Source organism: Lynx rufus, unplaced genomic scaffold (genome assembly GCF_022079265.1).
Source record: "Lynx rufus isolate CCGP_SWC_20201006 ecotype Redwood Valley unplaced genomic scaffold, mLynRuf1.p SCAF_6, whole genome shotgun sequence".
Lineage (NCBI taxonomy): Eukaryota > Metazoa > Chordata > Mammalia > Carnivora > Felidae > Lynx > Lynx rufus.
This window is the reverse complement of record NW_025814878.1, coordinates 71408392-71425689: the sequence shown is the minus strand read 5'-3', so window position 1 is coordinate 71425689 and position 17298 is coordinate 71408392. Positions and strand designations below refer to the sequence as shown.

Here is a 17298-nt window from a genome sequence, read left to right as displayed (position 1 = left end):
TGTGATCAAGATGGAGAAAACCAAACAAAAATAGAGCAGTTTATTAGCTCTAGGAAAAACAAAAAGTGAAAGAAATGTAAGGGCAGTATAATACATAGTACAACCATAAATAGTCATATGAATATTGGATATTTATTTAAATAAAATTACAACATAACTATGTTGGGAGGATAGGGAGAAAAATGTAAGGGAGCTAAGTTTTTGTCTTCTGAGGTAGGAAGTCAGGAAATCGGGAAAAAAAAAAGACACAAAATAGTTAAAAATAGCCATGTGTATTACTCAAAAATAAAAGAGCTAAGAGTTGAGCATGGTTGATCTAGGGTGTGAGATATGGGATAGGACATAGCTTACTGTCCTATTTGATTTTTTGAAATGATGTATGCATTGTATTGATAAAAAGTACATATATTTTACCTAATCAAGAGACCTGTAAAGTCCTTTATATTAAAAAGAGGCCATGAAATATTCTCTTAATTCTGTGATTTCTCTTAAAAGGCCTGTGTGCCCACGTACGTGCATAACCGCAGTGATGTGTTTATCCAGGTCATCCCTGCAGCCAGTGAAGAGCAGCTCTTACTAGTAGAACTGGTTCGCTCCATCAGTGTCATGAGAGCAGAAACCGTTATGCAGACCGTGAAAGAAGTTTTAAAGCAGCCCCCAGCCATAGCCAAGGACAAGGTAAGAAGAGCTTTTCTGAGCTGTTTACAATTCTATTTCAGAAATAATGCTGGAGATAAGATATTTTTTGTTCAGTGACATCCTTTTAATGCTTACAGATTGCAGAGAGGAATGCATGTTGTCCTCACACTCCTGTAATAAAAACATGTATCGACTTCTGCAGTGACTGCTATTGTGATCATTCCTGTAGCCCGTGAAGAGCCCTTAATGGCTTAGATCTCTTATATGAACCATCTAAAGCAGTTATAGAGTTTATGACCAAAATCTTAGGGGGTGGGGGGAGGTTCTGGTCATTTAAAGGGAGAACATATAAACCAGTGCTCAAGGTCTGCTTACCTCAACTGTTGCTTTTTTTTCTTTTTTTTCTTTTTTTTTTTTTTAGCTTCTTTATTCCTTTCTCTTTGGACAAATGTCTAGCATTTTGCTGTAACGTTAGCTCTACTCCATGTCATTTATTGACCGCGTACAAAACTGTGCTTTGCAGGGGCTACAGAAAATGAGTAACATAGTCTGTGCTCACAGTTTATGGTCTCTAATTAGGCAGATACAAAGTCTGCAAATTAGTAAAATTATGGACTTCTCTACTTCTGCTCTTTGTTCTAGCAATATTGAGAGGTCATATTTGCTGAGAAAATATTTATCACCTGCAAATGTTGGACTTTAAGCCAAGCCAAATAAACCTAATCATATCCCTTCACAGAATTATCACACATATCTGCTTTATTAAACATAAATGTTAATTTTTTTTTTGTTTTATCTTTTTTGTTGAATTGCCCATGGGAAGAGGATACTTCTGTGTGTAGAATAGCCGGTATCCATATTAACTTTTAATAATTTGCTTACTGTTGTAACATCACCTCTGGAGCATTCGCCATAGGATTTTAAATTTGCACGTCCAAGCTCAGGTCAGCATCGTATTTTGAGCATCTGCTTGTGTCAGACATTGGACTAAGCATGAAGGACCCTGGAAGCAAATAATAGCAGCTTCCACCACCCTCCAGTGGCTGCCTCTTGCTCTCGATCTGGGTTCTGAATCCGTTAGGCACTTGATTTTTGTGTGATAAAGGGGAACCTTCAAGGGGATAGTTGGTACTACAAAGGAACAAACTGATAAATGTCCGTGGACATCAGTATCATTTTCTTGCCTATTACTAATTTCTGTTACTCTAGGCACTGTCCTTTAACTTCATGTTAGGCGTTAGTCTCAGATTTGAACTAACTACACTAATTTAACAGAAACTTGTAGTAAAATAGATTTAAATTCAAATTTCATGAAAATCTTCAACCTGATTCTGATAGCACCAACCAAGTATAAGGTGATTAAAATAAAACATATTGATGCTTATAGAGTAAATGGATCATTTGAAAGTAATGGCTGGAGTATCAACTTTTGATGTGTACAGGGGGTGGCGATTGAGACTATTTCTTCTATCCATTTTCAACTTTTTAAATAGCTCTTAGGTTAAGTTTGTTTCTACTAAATGAAAGTCTTGAGTGGCATTTTTAATGGCAAACTAGTGTTTTTGTTTTCTTTCAATGTTTTGACAGTAAAGTACAGAGTAGCTGCAATAATGAAAAAGCAAAGGCAGCATTTTTCTTCACTGTAAAATTGATTTCTTTTGTTTATAGAAACACCTTTCTTTGGAAGTCTGCATGCTTCAGTTTTTCTATGCTTATATTCAAAGGTAAGATAACTGATGTAGATCTCTCCTTACTACGTTAACAATGTATAAAAGTTTGGAATATAGGAGAAAGGCAGCTGAGTTCGTTCAAGAAATTGCTAATTTTTCCTTTTGTGGATATATTTATATAAGTCAGTGGGTATGTTAATGACCCACAGCCATGTAGGTCCTGCAAACCTAAAGACCTGAGGGTATTGAAGACATAGTATTGAAACAATGAATTGTAAAAAAATCATTTAAATATAAGGAGAAATTACAACTCTTGAAGCCATGCTTGTCGCCACTGAATCCATTATTATTTTGATATAGGTGAATATGTGGTAATCTAATCTGATTCTTTTTTTTTTTTTAATATTAGGAATGATGAAAAGAAAATATCTTCCCGTTCTAGTATTCCAGTTTTGTGTTTAGCTGACCCCTAAACAGAAGTCAGTTGATTTCAATTTTGATAAACTTATGCGACAACCTGAATCTTAATGTCCTCCTGTAGAGGGCAAATGCATTTTAATTACCAAACTGGCATCAGTTTATGATCTATGACTAACATTTATAAAGTCAGGTTATCTAGTATATTTAAACTGATTGTGATTTAGAGCAAAGAGTACCTATAGTTTAAACTTAGATACATATAGGTGTTAGGGTTAAGGCCAGACTGAAACAAAGATAATCTGAATATCTTTAGAGGTGAGAGACTGATGTTCAGGATAGATTGGTAACTCTCCCTTAGATGAACTAAAGACTCCTAGGTGAAGGAAAAAGAACTAAAATAAGAGATAAGTGGAGAGAATAAGACCAAGAGCAGGTGACTATGATGTCAGTAATCCAACTGAGACTTAATCCAGTTGTATTTTACTTTTGAGAGTCCGTGTGATTAAAAACTGGGATTTCTATAGCACAATTAAAATTTCTATACTAATTAAGTTACACCGGATATTTTAAATATGTTGGTTTTCTTTTTATATAATAATAGTAGAAAATAAAGAGCTTTTAAGAATTTTGTCCTATCATAGTCTATAAAAATTCAGCGAATGTTTCAGAGAAACTAGTAGGAAAATGTGGTAAAGGCTGTGGGAAAATATAAAGAAAATAAAAGTTAACTGTGGCTCTCTCTATATATACAAAACTATATTTATCTTGCAGAATTCCAGTGCCCAATTTAGTGGATAGCTGGGCATCATTGTTGATACTTCTGAAAGACTCCATACAACTGAGTCTTCCAGCCCCAGGGCAGTTTCTTATACTTGGGTAAGCAATTTCACTTAAAAATATTATTTTGAAAAAAATAATGTTCATTGTCCTAATTGCTGAATAGCAGATGTTTTGAGTGAGCACATGTTCTCTCTGTCTTCTCTTGGAATTTTCAAGATATAGAACTAGATGTGTGATTTGAGGCCTGTAAAAAAAAGGGTGTAGGGAGAAAACTGTGTGTTTGTGTATACAAAATGTAAATGCACTAACAAACCTTACTATAGTAGTTTCTTCAAGGATGAGTAGGATGCCTGATGGGGAACTTCATACAGGAGTCATTTGCCTTCAGGACCCTGAACATGAACAGTCTTGGAAAGTCATTTTCTCTGTTTTGGAGTTTCCTTATCTATGTTGCTAATTTGTAGGATTATTTGATAAATTCCAGTCACCCTTACTTAACTGCAAGCACCATGATGTCATGGACAGTGTCGGTTTTTTCGCTTACCATTGTTCATAATATGTCTCCAGTAAATACTGGTCAGTGAATGGAGTTGGCAGGAGCAGCAAGCCTTTGTGGAGACAGGAATGGGAGGGGCATGTTGGGGCACGGTGCGTTGTCTGGTTTGGCTCTTAGAGTAGAGCACTGGCAACGGAATGGTGGGGAGACAGAAAAGGAGATGGGAGCTGGATAGGGAAGGATTCACATTTTAGCTTAAGAAATCTGGTCTTGGGGGGGGGCCACCTGGGTGGCTCAAGTTGGTCAACTATCTGACTTCAGATCAGGTCATGATCTCATGGTTCGTGGGTCAAGCTCTGTGTTGGGCTCTGTGTTGACACAGTCCAGAGCCTGGAGTCTGCTTTGGATTCTGTGTCTCCTCCTCTCTCTGCCCCTCCCTTGCTTGCACTCTCTCTGTCTCTCTCTGTCTCTCTCAAATAAACATTAAAAAAAAAGAGAAATTTGGTCTTGGGCAGGGGTGAGAGTGATGGCAGGTCTTGAGGAGGGACATGAGTGGCAGGTTAGTAGTAGAATGGATTAGAGGGTAAGGAAGCTAGGCCAGGAATGCTGTTTCAAGTAGGAGGTAGGGACTACGAACTACTAAGGATGGAATTGCAGGACCAAGACAAAGAATAAAGGAAAAGGGACTAGCAAAGGAGATAGAAAGGGAAATAGAAGAAAATTAGAAGAAAACCGGCTATATTCCGTGTTCTAGAAGCAAACGTAAGTTAAGAGGGCACAAGGAACTCTTCGAAAGAGATGAAGGATGATGGGGAATAAGAGCCTGTATTGATGATTTGGAGAGGACTGGTGATTTAAGAGAGAGGAGTTTGGTGAGGTAGTGAGCACAGATGTTAACAGCCAAGGGTTAGAGTGAGAAAGTATGAAGTATTCTTTGAAGATGTTTGATCATGAAAAGAATATGATAGTATAAAGTAGCAGGAGGAAATGTGATTTGGAAGTCATCATTAGTAGTAAAGATCTGGGGCACCTGGCTGGCTCAGTCGGTGGAGTGTGCGACTCTTGATCTTGGGATTGTGAGTTGGAGCCCCACATTGGGTAGAGATTACTTAAAAAATAAAATCTTTTTAAAAAAAGATAGTAAAGAAGATCTGAGGATGTTGAATAGTTAAAAGCAAAGACTTTGTAGTCTGCCAGCATTCAGATCCAGCTTCTTTACTTCTTAAGCCGTGTGGCCTTGGGCAGGTTATTTAACCTCTCCATCTGTGAGATGATATTATCATCCCCATCAGGGATGATAATAATGCCAACTCACAAAGTTGTTATGATAATTAGTTAATATTTGTTACATTCTTAGAACAGTGCCTGGCCAATCATAGGTGTTATGTAAGTGGAGAGTGATAGAAAATTCTAGAGAGAAGAGGGCTCACTGATAGCATCACATTCCAGAGACAGCTGGGAAGAGGTGGAGCAAAGGAAATGAACAGGTATTAGAGTGAGAAAGAAGGATACATTTTCCTCTAAGATGTTGCTACTCAAAGGTTGATCTTCAACCAGCAGCATTGGAATCACCAGGGAGCTTATTGAAAATGTAGAATCTAAGGTTCCATCCAGAACACCCCAATTAGAATCTGCTTTTTTAGCAAGATTCCCAAGTGATTTGAGTGAGTACACACTGAAGTTTGAAAAGGACTGCTTAAGATATAAGGAGAAGAAGGAAAAAACAGAGTAAGCTTTTCCCCAATTTTTTTACATTGCATCAGGCAGTCCAATGATATCATTAATAGCCAGCGACAGTCAACATGTTCTCGTACTGAATGGACATAAATTCAACCAAGTGCAAAGAATTTTGAGCTTTTAGCCATCTTCTGTAGTTCTGAAGGGGATTTTATATGTGTAAATGTGTGAATCTGTATACACAGACTTCACTTTTGCCCTCCGTGTCCTTATGGAAACTAGTAATTCTGTTTTGGCATCTAGTGGTCTAGAAGAGTTTCAAGTGAAGAAGAGAGAAGGTGAGAATTCTTCAGTGAGATGGCCTCAAGTTTTCTGGTAAATGTGGGAATGTAGTCTTCTGCCAGGAGGTGGAGGAACCGTGGTGGAGAGCCGGTCAGCCTATGGTAGTTGAGTAACATGGAGGGCCCAGCCCAACCAAAGTGAGTCACAGACCCTGCTCAAGAATTTCAGGGATTATGATGATCCCCAGACCCTCATACTATCTATTTTGAAAGTTATCTAAATCAAAAAGCCGAAGGAGTTTTAGACAATGGAGATGTAATGAAAAGAGCAGTGGGCTCAATGTCTGCCCTTCCTGGATCAAAGGTTAATATAACTAGTGTGTATGAGTTTTAGTGATGAGAGAGAAATGTAAATACTAGAAATCAAACTACATACTCATGAAGATTTCTGATTCTTCTTATTTCTAGTTCCAGCTCTCATCTCTGTGATCTTGGGTACCTCAGTAAACCTCTCTAAGGCTGTTTTCCCATCTGTCAAGCAAAGATAGTGGTGCCTGGCCTACCTACCTGAGTTGTCTTAAGGCTCAAAGAGGAAATATATGTATAGTTCTTTGAGTTATCAGCAAATAACCCTGCTGCCTAATTTCATCAAAAATTAAAGCTATTTATGGGGCGCCTGGGTGGCGCAGTCGGTTAAGCGTCCAACTTCAGCCAGGTCACGATCTCGCGGTCCGGGAGTTCGAGCCCCGCGTCAGGCTCTGGGCTGATGGCTCGGAGCCTGGAGCCTGTTTCCGATTCTGTGTCTCCCTCTCTCTCTGCCCCTCCCCCGTTCATGCTCTGTCTCTCTCTGTCCCAAAAAAATAAATAAACGTTGAAAAAAAAAATTAAAGCTATTTATTGTGACTTGTAGCTTCCCTACAGGATTTTACTGTTTCTTCACCTGCCTTTTCTTCCTTTCTCATTTCTCAGAAAATAAAGATCCTACCTCCTTCTCCGGGGTATATACTCTGATTATTTAAGCAAAAAGTTGGACACTGTCAGTTAGACTAGACACTTAATTCCCTTTTTAAATTTGATTGTGTGTTTGTTTAATACCAACCATTCCACTGATCCTCTAAAAATTCCTAATTACAAAATAGAAATTGATATGAAGATTGCTTTTTAGTATCATTTCACATTTAGTTTGGAAATGATCATGCATATAATTTATCTTAAGTCAGAGTAAATATTGAGTGGAAGTTTAGCAAATAAAAAAAGTTGATTTTTTTTTTCATTTATAAAGTATTTTTAATCTATTATATATAGACACACAGGATAAGAAACCATTTGATTGGTGGGGTTTGAGTTTTGGGGTTTTTTTGTTGTTGTTGTTTAATATATAAAATGTAAACAGGAAAATATGCAAATAATTAGTATACAACTCCACAAGTTATTACAGAGTGAACATATCAATTATATAATCACAAGACTAAATTAAGAAATAAAACACCATATGTCTCTTCAGGTCCCCTCCCAATTACTGTCCTTTCCCTCTCCCCAAAGATAACCATTATTTGGACTTCTAATACCACAGATAAATTTTGCCCTTTTTTAAAAACTGTATGTAAATATTTTATTCTGTGTCTGCTTCTTTCACACAACATATGTGTATAAGATTCCTCCATGTAATTTCATGTAGCTGTAATTTATTGAGTTCCATTGCTGTTCCGTATTTCATTGTAAGAATATGCTACGATTTCTTCTCTTGCTGGACTTTTGGGTTCTTTCCACTTTGGTGCTTTTACAAATAATGTTGTTATGAACATCTTTGTACATGTGTTTTCCTGCATATGTTTATTCCTTTTAAAGTCATAGGATATTCATATATACATTCATTAAACACATAAAATAGAAGTTGAGGCTACAGAGCCACTTGGTCACTGTGAGAAATCAGATTGCATCATTTCCTTTCACTGATGTTTCCTGTTCGTTTTTCTCTTCTGCCCTTTTAGGGTTCTGAATGAGTTCATTATGAAAAACCCTACTTTGGAAAATAAGAAAGACCAAAGAGACCTTCAGGTAAGGCATTCTGAATTGAGAGCTGTTGCCAAAACTCTGCATCTCTCACTGCCTTTAACTGTAAAAGGATAAGGTCAGGTAAGATCCATCTACGAAGTTGCACGAGCACGTGTATTTGGGTATGTGTATACGCACATATACGTAGAGTGGTTTTTCCTTGTTTCTTTAGGATGTGACTCATAAAATAGTGGATGCAATTGGTGCCATTGCTGGTTCTTCTTTAGAACAGACAACATGGCTGCGACGAAATCTTGAAGTTAAGCCTTCTCCCAAAATAATGGTGGATGGGACCAATTTGGAATCTGATGTTGAAGGTATTGATCTCAAAGATTGAGGTTTATGTTTATAGGCACCTGTTTACTAAGAAATCATTGCAACTAGCACTGTAAGCACTAGAAAATCATCCTTTTCCTCATGTTAGCAGGTAGCTTTCTTCAGTGGGAAAAGACCTAACTGTATCTTTACTTTACCTGTCTTTTCTCTTATTTAGATATGTTATCACCTGCAATGGAAACCTCAAACATAACTCCTTCTGTATATAGTGTCCATGCACTGACATTACTTTCTGAGGTAAATATCAAGTTTTTTCACATGAACTTTCAAGTAAACAATGTCAAAATTCAAGATTAGCAAGTAATCCTTACAGAGGAGTTTTTAATTTGAAAAACCATTTTGCCCTTCTAGAGATCACTATAATAAATAAAGTTGTGACTTTGTATTTGGACCAGTTTGTTAAATATTAGTGATAACTTTAGATATTGTTTCCCTCCCCAGGCACTGTTTTTTTAAGCATGATTTTTAAAAAGAAAAGTGCTTTTGTATGACAGTATAATCAGAAGGTGGTATAATGATGCTTGCCATGATGAAATATTTTACCAAAGATTTTTAGATTCATCCTCTGACATGCTCTTTTTTTATACCCTGCTATATAGCCTTGTAGGTCATTTTTATTTCCCTTTTCAGATGTGGATACCATGCCTCCCAAAGATTAGAACAATATGACTAAGGCTAAATAGCTGGTAATTGATAGAGCTGGGACTTAAACAGTTCAGTTTATTTCTAAGCTCTCTTTTAACTGAATCAGAGAAAGAGAATAGAGTGTCTAGTCTTTGATTCACTCTTTAGTCACTGTCACATTAGAAGGTTCTTGACCTCTCTTAGAACCTTCTATTAGAAGGTTCTGTACTTCCCTCTCACAGTTGAAAATAGCAAAATTTGCTCGTACTTATATCCTATATTTGTAATGGACAGAAAAATTTTTAAAAGTTGCAGAAACCATTCATTTAAAATGGATTAGTGAGGGGGTGCCTGGGTGGCTCAGTTGGTTGAGAAGGTCTGACTTTCACCTAAGGTCATGATTTCACGATGAGTGATTTTGAGCCCTGCATCAGGCTCTCTGCTGTCGAGGCTGCTTCATATGCTCTGTCACCTCTCTCTCTCTGCACATCCCCCACTCATGCTTTCTCTCTCTCTCTCAAAACTAAGTAAACATTAAAGTTTTTTAAATGACTTAGATCTGATTTCAGATTTTTCAAATTTTAAGGTATTCTAGGTATTCTTACAGACTGAAACCCATGTCTGAATGCTGTCACTTGCAGCTGTTAGATTATACTCCATTTCACTTCTTATGTTTTTTAGGTTTTGGCTCATCTTTTGGATATGGTTTTCTATAGTGATGAGAAGGAACGGGTTATTCCTTTACTTGTAAATATTATGCATTATGTTGTACCCTACCTCCGAAATCACAGGTACTGTTACTAAAGTAGCTTTTGTAATTCAAAGCCTGTTAGAAACAAATTGTGTTCCTTTAATGCCATTTTTGGAATTACCACAAAATGGCATTATTTTTGCCTTGAATTGTAATGATTAAAAAAAACACATTATTTCTGCTATGGTGCCTTCTGTTTCATATTGTTTTAGGGGAATGTGAGTACTTATGAATAACATGGTGGTTCAAGTTATAACACATAGGTTAAAGTGGTTCTGGTCCTCCTTCCTCCTAGTGCACATAATGCTCCTAGTTACCGAGCCTGCGTCCAGCTGCTTAGTAGTCTTAGTGGGTATCAGTACACACGGAGAGCTTGGAAAAAAGAAGCCTTTGACCTCTTTATGGATCCCAGTTTCTTTCAGATGGACGCCTCTTGTGTTAATCAGTAAGTCGTCTTGCTTTTATTCAGTGTGACGATGCATCTTGCTGAAATCAACCACTGTCCTGCAAAGTAGAACACTGGTTTTTTTTCCCGGTAACAACAGGAAAATCCTAATTACATATCATAATCCTTGTTTCTTTCAGTTGGAGAGCAATAATGGACAATCTGATGACACATGATAAAACAACATTTAGAGACTTGATGAGTGAGTATTATGGGATGAAACCTAAGTAATGTATGTCCTTATCAGGACCCATTCTTATTGTTTGCCTTGTCCTTCTCTAGAAACTTCAGAATTAGCTCTTTGTCAAGTTGTACGTATATCCTATAGGGATGGAATGTTAAAGTTTAAAGAGGACAGCATGGTGATAAATAATAAGTAGAGCTATTTGGCCATGTCTAATTTGTCTCTAAATATTTTGCACAGCAAACAGCATGGAACCTGGCACATAGTAAGCACTCAATAAGTAATTATTAAATGAATGAAAGGCTGGCAATTGGATTCAACCTATCAGACATGTTACTCTAAATCCGGGGGCTCTGTTTATCTCTTCTGAAGGAAGAAAGGGAAGGACCAAGAAGATTAGAATCACTCTCCACTCTGTTTCTACTGTCTTGATTGGTTTTATATATTAGGATTCCTGTAGTATTTCATCTGAAAAAAGTGTTTTCTTGTTTTTTTTTTTTTAATTATATTTTAATCTCTACACCCAACGTGGAGCTTGCACTCACAACTGAGATCAAGAGTCGTATGCTCTTCCAACTGAGCCAGGCAGATGCCCCAGTTTTGTTTTGTTTTTTAAGTTTAAAGTTCCTAAACTAATGACCTTAAATAGCAGTAAAGCTGGATGAGTCTGTATGATTTTGTGTAAGCACAAGCTGTTGTTTCCCTGTCTGTAAAAGGGGCAGCATATTGTCTCTCCTCTGATGATCACAGAGTTGTTTTAAGGTAATGAATTTTAACAAATTCATCTGTTCAACAAATATTTATTAAAAGACAAACATGGGGCAGGCCATTATGCTAACCTTAACCAAATAAATAAGATTATTTCAGGGAGTAGGAGTGCCTGGGTGGCTCAGTCGGTTAAGCATCCAACTCTTGATTTTGGCTCTGGTCATGATCTCACAGTTCATGAATTTGAGCCCCACCTTGGAGTGTGCTTGAGATTCTCTGTCTCCTCCTTTCTCTCTCAAAATAGATAAATGAACTTTAAAAAAAAAAAGATTACTTCAGTTGTGAAGTAGGTAGGGTGATGATAGATTTTAAGTAACACCTGAAGAGCTCACAGTTGAAACTAAAGAAGCCAACCTTGGGAAGGTCTAGGGACAAAGTGTTCCACGCATAGGGAACAAAAATTACAAAGATCTTCTGTGGGGAACAGCAAGAACACAGTGTGGCTACAGAAGAGTGAGCTGGAAGTGAGTGACAAGACTTAAGAATGGAGAGCTAGGTGGGCCAGGCCAGAAATTATTTTTAAAGCAATGAGGAATTAGGAAGATGGCATGGAATATTAAAGGGTGTTATAAAATGGCATTGCTGGTGTTCTGGATTTTCTAAATTTTCCTCTCTTTCCACATTCACAATTCCTATCCTTTGGTCTTCTGGCTTGTACATGCTGGGTCTGTTTGCCAGCCCTTCTACCCCAGAGAGGAGCCATGAATCCTCTACCCTAAGCTCCTCCCACTCTTGGAAGCCATAAGGTGTCTAGCCATTTTTACAAACAAATAATAGAATAATCTTTTTTCAAATGACTGCACGTACATTCTTTTTTTCAGCTCGTGTAGCTGTGGCTCAGAGCAGTTCACTTAATCTCTTTGCAAACCGTGATGTGGAGCTAGAGCAAAGAGCCATGCTTCTCAAAAGATTAGCATTTGCTATTTTTAGCAGTGAAATTGACCAGTACCAGAAATATCTTCCAGATATACAAGGTAAATCATGTAAAAGTTTTCTCTGTCTTCCAAACTGTGTTCTTTATTGTTGTTGTTCTTTAGTAAATACTTTTCCTTAAACTGTTAAGTTAGGGTAAAATATACCAAGTGTAAGTAGATGGAAAACACTGTAGAATTAGAATTTTGTTCTGACACAAAAATTAGCATCATCAGCATGTAAAAAGAAATCAAACAGTGAGTTGTAGGACTTGCCTAAATATGGTCTCTATTTTATTGTTTGGTTCTAGTTTCCTAAGAATTCGTGTTTAAGGTTGAGGCATATGACTATTTTGCTGCAGGCAGGTTAGTGGTGTTTTTTTTTTTTTTTTTTTTTTTTTTACTGTGGATAAGGGGTTCTATAGTTTCAAGGAGGACTAAAATATAGGCAGAGCCAGGAATTGGGGGCTAGAAGTAACATTTGGAGATCTGTAGTTTGTGGGGGGCGGGGGGGGGAGTTGTATAAGGTTTTTGACAACCTTTACCAAATGGGTTTAGTGGCCCTGTGTGTCCTGAAGGGTACCAGTGCACTCGTCATCGCTCCGCCACCAGATAGCTTCCCGGTTCTGGGGCAGAATTGTTCATACTGAGTCATTGTGCTGATGCAGCCACCAGCTTCAACTGCCCGGGGACTGGGCTGGGAATGACAGTTGTCATCTCTTTAGTGAGATCATTTCTCTAGGAAGAGAAGTGACTCCTTTCCTTAGCCTTTATACCTAATGTCAGATATACAACATACACACTATTTGTCTTGTGATTCTTTTTTTTTTTTTAAGTTGACCAGATCACTGCTACTCAAAGTGTGGTCCATGGACTAGTACCAGTCTGTTATCCCATCCGTGATAAGTACAGAAATTTAGAGTAAGCATTTTAAACTTTTATAGCAATTTGACAGAACCTGTCACATCTAACAATAAGAAAATGGCATTTGTTTTTTATATCTTCTTTAGATTTTTTTCTAGCAATTCATTTTTATTATGTTTTATGGGGAATTTTTTTTTTCATTAGTCCACCAGAAAGTTTGAGAAGTAGTAGGCTAGCTTATATGGAAAAGTTCACATGAAGATGATTTTAATTATTAACCTACTGAAAATACACTGCATTTCTTTCAGAGAGATTGGTTGAGAGTCTCCGTTTGCCCCAGGTGCCAACTCTTCACTCTCAAGTGTTCCTGTTTTTCAGAGTATTACTTTTAAGAATGTCTCCACAACATCTTACCTCACTCTGGCCTACCATGATTACAGAACTTGTGAGTTAATTCTAATCATCAGGTCATAAATCCAAACTGTAAAACAATGGGATTAGCATCAGCATGCTTACTGGATATAAACTAATCTTGGAAGAGAACTGAACTCTAGTTAAGCTTGTTACTGATAGTTTTTACAGTTGAAAAGGGTAAAACAAGTCAGAGTCCATCTCCATACAGCTTAAGCTTCCAAATATGTTAACATTCCCAATATTAGCTCCTTGTGAATCATTACTTAATCTGATCTGGTTTCATTTATTCTCTTGTACACCAAATGGGTAACTCTATCATGGCTTCCAGCCTGGTTCCAGCCTATAGCAGAACCTCTGGGGTGCTGAGAGCTGGTTTAGTTGGATTCCAGTGGACTGACATAAGGCATGTCCTCACTCTTGAAGTGTAGCACTTACCCTAGTTAAGCTTCCTTGAGAGAGACTTTCACAAAGATTTTGTTATCTCCCAAACAGTAAAACCTTCCTCAATCCCACTATACCAATCCGTTCTCTCCAGGTCTTACCATCTTCCTCATCTAAATCATTTGGGGACCTGGGGATAAAGGAACATGAGTAAAGGAAGAGAAGTGAACCTGTAACTCTGAAAACCCAAGCATTTATAATCTCACAAAGAAATTGGCTTTAATATATTTTTTTTAATAACTGTAACTCTGTTCCATCCTTGACAAATAAAAAAAGGCATGGCTTCATCCCCCAGCTCTGTCAGGTTATTAGGAAGGCTGTGTGCTTGATTTGCAGTTTAACTTCCACAAACTCAGTATAATTTAATTTGATTGTATCCTAAAATTTATTTTTGGATTAATGAAAACAGTCTAAAGATAGATTGGAAGAAAAATTAAATATTAAGTTTAAACATTTAACATGAATTTCACGGTCTTCAGGTACAGGTATTTTTACTGATGGAGCAGGAACTCACTGCTGATGAAGATATTTCACGGTAATATGTAATATATTTCCATATTTTCTTGTCAGTGTCCATTATCCTAAAATCATCCAGAATGTTACTTTACAACTTGGAGAGTATATAGTTTTATATGAATACTTTATATATTAGTCTGTTACTACATAATCAATTATATTTGGAAATAACATAGCTTCATTTATTCCTTAATCATAGTAGACTGTCAACACCCAGGGCCTTTGTCCTCTAGACAAATTTAGTTTGAAGCAATTATGTCTTAGTTACATGAGCCATGTTGGTTTTGGTAGGTCAGATCTTATCCATGAAACATGCAGCAAAACCTTTCATGGCAGGTAAGCTGTAACTAAGGTATCCATGTGTCCCAATCTTCCAGAATGATCTCAATGTACTGTAAGTGTATTCTTTTTAGTAAAGGCAGTTTATTAATATGACTATAATTTTTTATGTAGGAATTTTTGTACTACTTTGTGTAAATTGAAAAGTTTCCTGTAACACCATGTGTCTTGGATATATATTATTCTTCAATGCCAGGTTTATTTAAAGGTTCCCCTGTCCTAATAACTTTATTTTTATAGAAAGACCCCCCCCCCGCAATTTTCACAGACTCAAGTAGTAGGGAGGTCTCTGGGTTTCACAGCTAATATTTTTACATTTCTTGAGTGTAACACAAGTTTCTGTGCTATTTTTACATTCTCAAAATTTAAAGAGTAAAACTGAACTTTTTATTTGAAGACAGCGAAATTAATTTAGTTGTGACCTTGCTCAGCAGTTACTGGTAAACTTAGCAGAAGGAAAATACTAGCTGGCACCTTGGAAATTATTAGGAAATGGGTTCAGCTGCTGACACACTGCCTCCTGCTTACAGGACTTCAGGCCCCTCTGTGGCTGGTCTGGAGACAACCTACACAGGAGGTAATGGCTTTTCTACTTCATATAACAGCCAGCGATGGTTAAACCTCTATCTATCTGCTTGCAAATTTTTGGATTTGGCTCTGGCGTTGCCCTCCGAAAATCTTCCTCAGTTTCAGATGTAAGTATAAAAGCAAGGATATTAAATGGATATTTTTGAAAGTATGTTTGCTTTGGTCACTGACATTTAAGACTAACTTAAATGTTTTTTTTTTTTTGTATAAGTGAAATGTTATTAATTTTTACTAACGTGGTGGGGGGCTCAACACAGTTATTGGAAGTAAATGGTTGCTGTGGATAAATTAGAGCATTTAGTTTAATAAGTTGAATACCTACCATATGTGAGACAGTGGGATACATGGCTCACTAGCTTCCAGTTCATTGTACAGTTGAACACATGATGGGTGTTCTGTTAGCTGACATGCAGGAACTGTTGAGGTCACAGAGCAAAGACCCCCACCTAGCTTTAAGCCGTGAGGACAGATTTATATTGAGGTGGTGAGTGGGGAGGCACATGTGGAGTCTGGGAGGTTAGAATGGACCTGGCTTGTCTGAAATGCTGAGATCGATATTGCCGGAGCAGAATATTGTGAGAAGAGGCTGGAAAGGGGCTGAATTATGTAAGGCCTTGTAAACTGTATTAGATAATTTGGACTTTCACCTAGGGACACTGAATCATACTAAGGAATGCAGTGATGTTATCAGGCTTGCATTTAGAAACTACCTTGGCTGCAGTTTGGACAGAAGACTAGAGATGGGCAAGACTGGAATCAAGGTTTTTATTTCAGATGATAGGGAACTGAGAACAGAGGGGAATAGGGAGAAACTGAATAGAAATAAATTCTCATAAGTGCCTTTGTTCAAAAATGCTGATTTATGGTTTTTCATATTTAAATTTTTAAATAGGCAAACTGTGTAAGATTAATCAAACATAGCTAACTTAAGAATTTATCCATATGATCAAATATGTATTTATATATAACGTATTATTCTTCTGGAATGGAGTATTAATAGGATAAAGAGTAAGACATCAGAATCTGTTTTCTATATTGGACATGCTTAAATCCCCCAAAATTGCTGTTTCACAAGTTTACTTTTCATTAAATTTAACGGTAAGAACTAGAAATTCTTTTTAGATTAAGTCCAGTTCCTTTTTTTTCTCCATTTGGAAACCATATACACCTACTTCTTGATAAAGAAGAAATTCAGGAAGGAATCCCACGCAGAACTGTAGCAAAGTGGCCAGAATTAATTGGGATGCTTATCATCAAAAAAGTGATAGAAGCTAGTCTCCAGTGCTCTAGGAAGAACCATTAAGTAGTATGTTCATCGTATTGACTTGTTAGCTTCCATGATCAGAACCAAAATTAGTTCATCCTGTTAGGACAGAGTTACTAAAAAAAAGGATGGAAAAGGCTGTAGAACTATAATTTTTAAAAAACTACTATTTTTAAAAAAATCTATAAAGTAGTAGATGATGACCTGGAGAATTTAATCTTGAAAGATTAGTATCTTTCTAAACATGATATATATTTCAGAAGTTAAAGATCTTTGATAATTTAACCGCAAAAAAATGTTAAGTCTCTGTGTGACAAAAAAAAATACCATGAAGTGGAAAAAGTAGAAAGTTGGGGAAAGATATTTACGGTGTTTATGACAAAAGTCTAACTTGCTTAATATGTACAAATCAGTAACCCAGCAGGAAAATGGGTCAGTGAGAGAATAAAGAGTTCACAGAAAAGGGCCTATAAATGGTGGAAAAGCCATTACTCCTAAGAGAACTTCCAATTATAAATAGTGATCATAATGGTAACGATCTAAAAGTGTATTACTTTTTAACCTTAATAGAAGCATTCTTACTCCAGTTGGAGGTGTCCAGTTCTCCAGAGTTGTGGTTACCAAAATTCAAAATGCACATTTTCTTTAAGCCAATAATCCTGCTATTACAAGTTTTTATCCTACCACTGTACAGTCAGATACGCAAAAAGTCAGTATTGTAAGTGTATCCATCGAGGTGCTACTTGTAATGAGACGATCTAGGAGGCTGGTTAAGTCAGTACATTCCAACACTGGAGTACTGTGTAGTTATTAAAGAAAGTGGGGTTTTACATGT

General features: G+C 36.9%; 1 protein-coding gene across 1 annotated transcript in view; it reads left to right on the top strand.

Annotated features, from left to right (window-relative positions):
• Positions 1-17298, top strand: part of DOP1A (DOP1 leucine zipper like protein A) — a 112903-nt gene that overhangs the window by 88478 nt on the left and 7127 nt on the right. Inside the window, exons 23-35 of the mRNA XM_047101322.1 lie at positions 544-678; positions 2308-2363; positions 3501-3605; positions 7955-8021; positions 8191-8335; positions 8512-8591; positions 9660-9769; positions 10025-10174; positions 10315-10376; positions 11948-12100; positions 13210-13346; positions 14236-14291; positions 15142-15306. Coding sequence (XP_046957278.1) covers positions 544-678; positions 2308-2363; positions 3501-3605; positions 7955-8021; positions 8191-8335; positions 8512-8591; positions 9660-9769; positions 10025-10174; positions 10315-10376; positions 11948-12100; positions 13210-13346; positions 14236-14291; positions 15142-15306 — 1421 coding nt within the window. The remainder of the gene's footprint in view (positions 1-543; positions 679-2307; positions 2364-3500; positions 3606-7954; positions 8022-8190; positions 8336-8511; positions 8592-9659; positions 9770-10024; positions 10175-10314; positions 10377-11947; positions 12101-13209; positions 13347-14235; positions 14292-15141; positions 15307-17298) is intronic.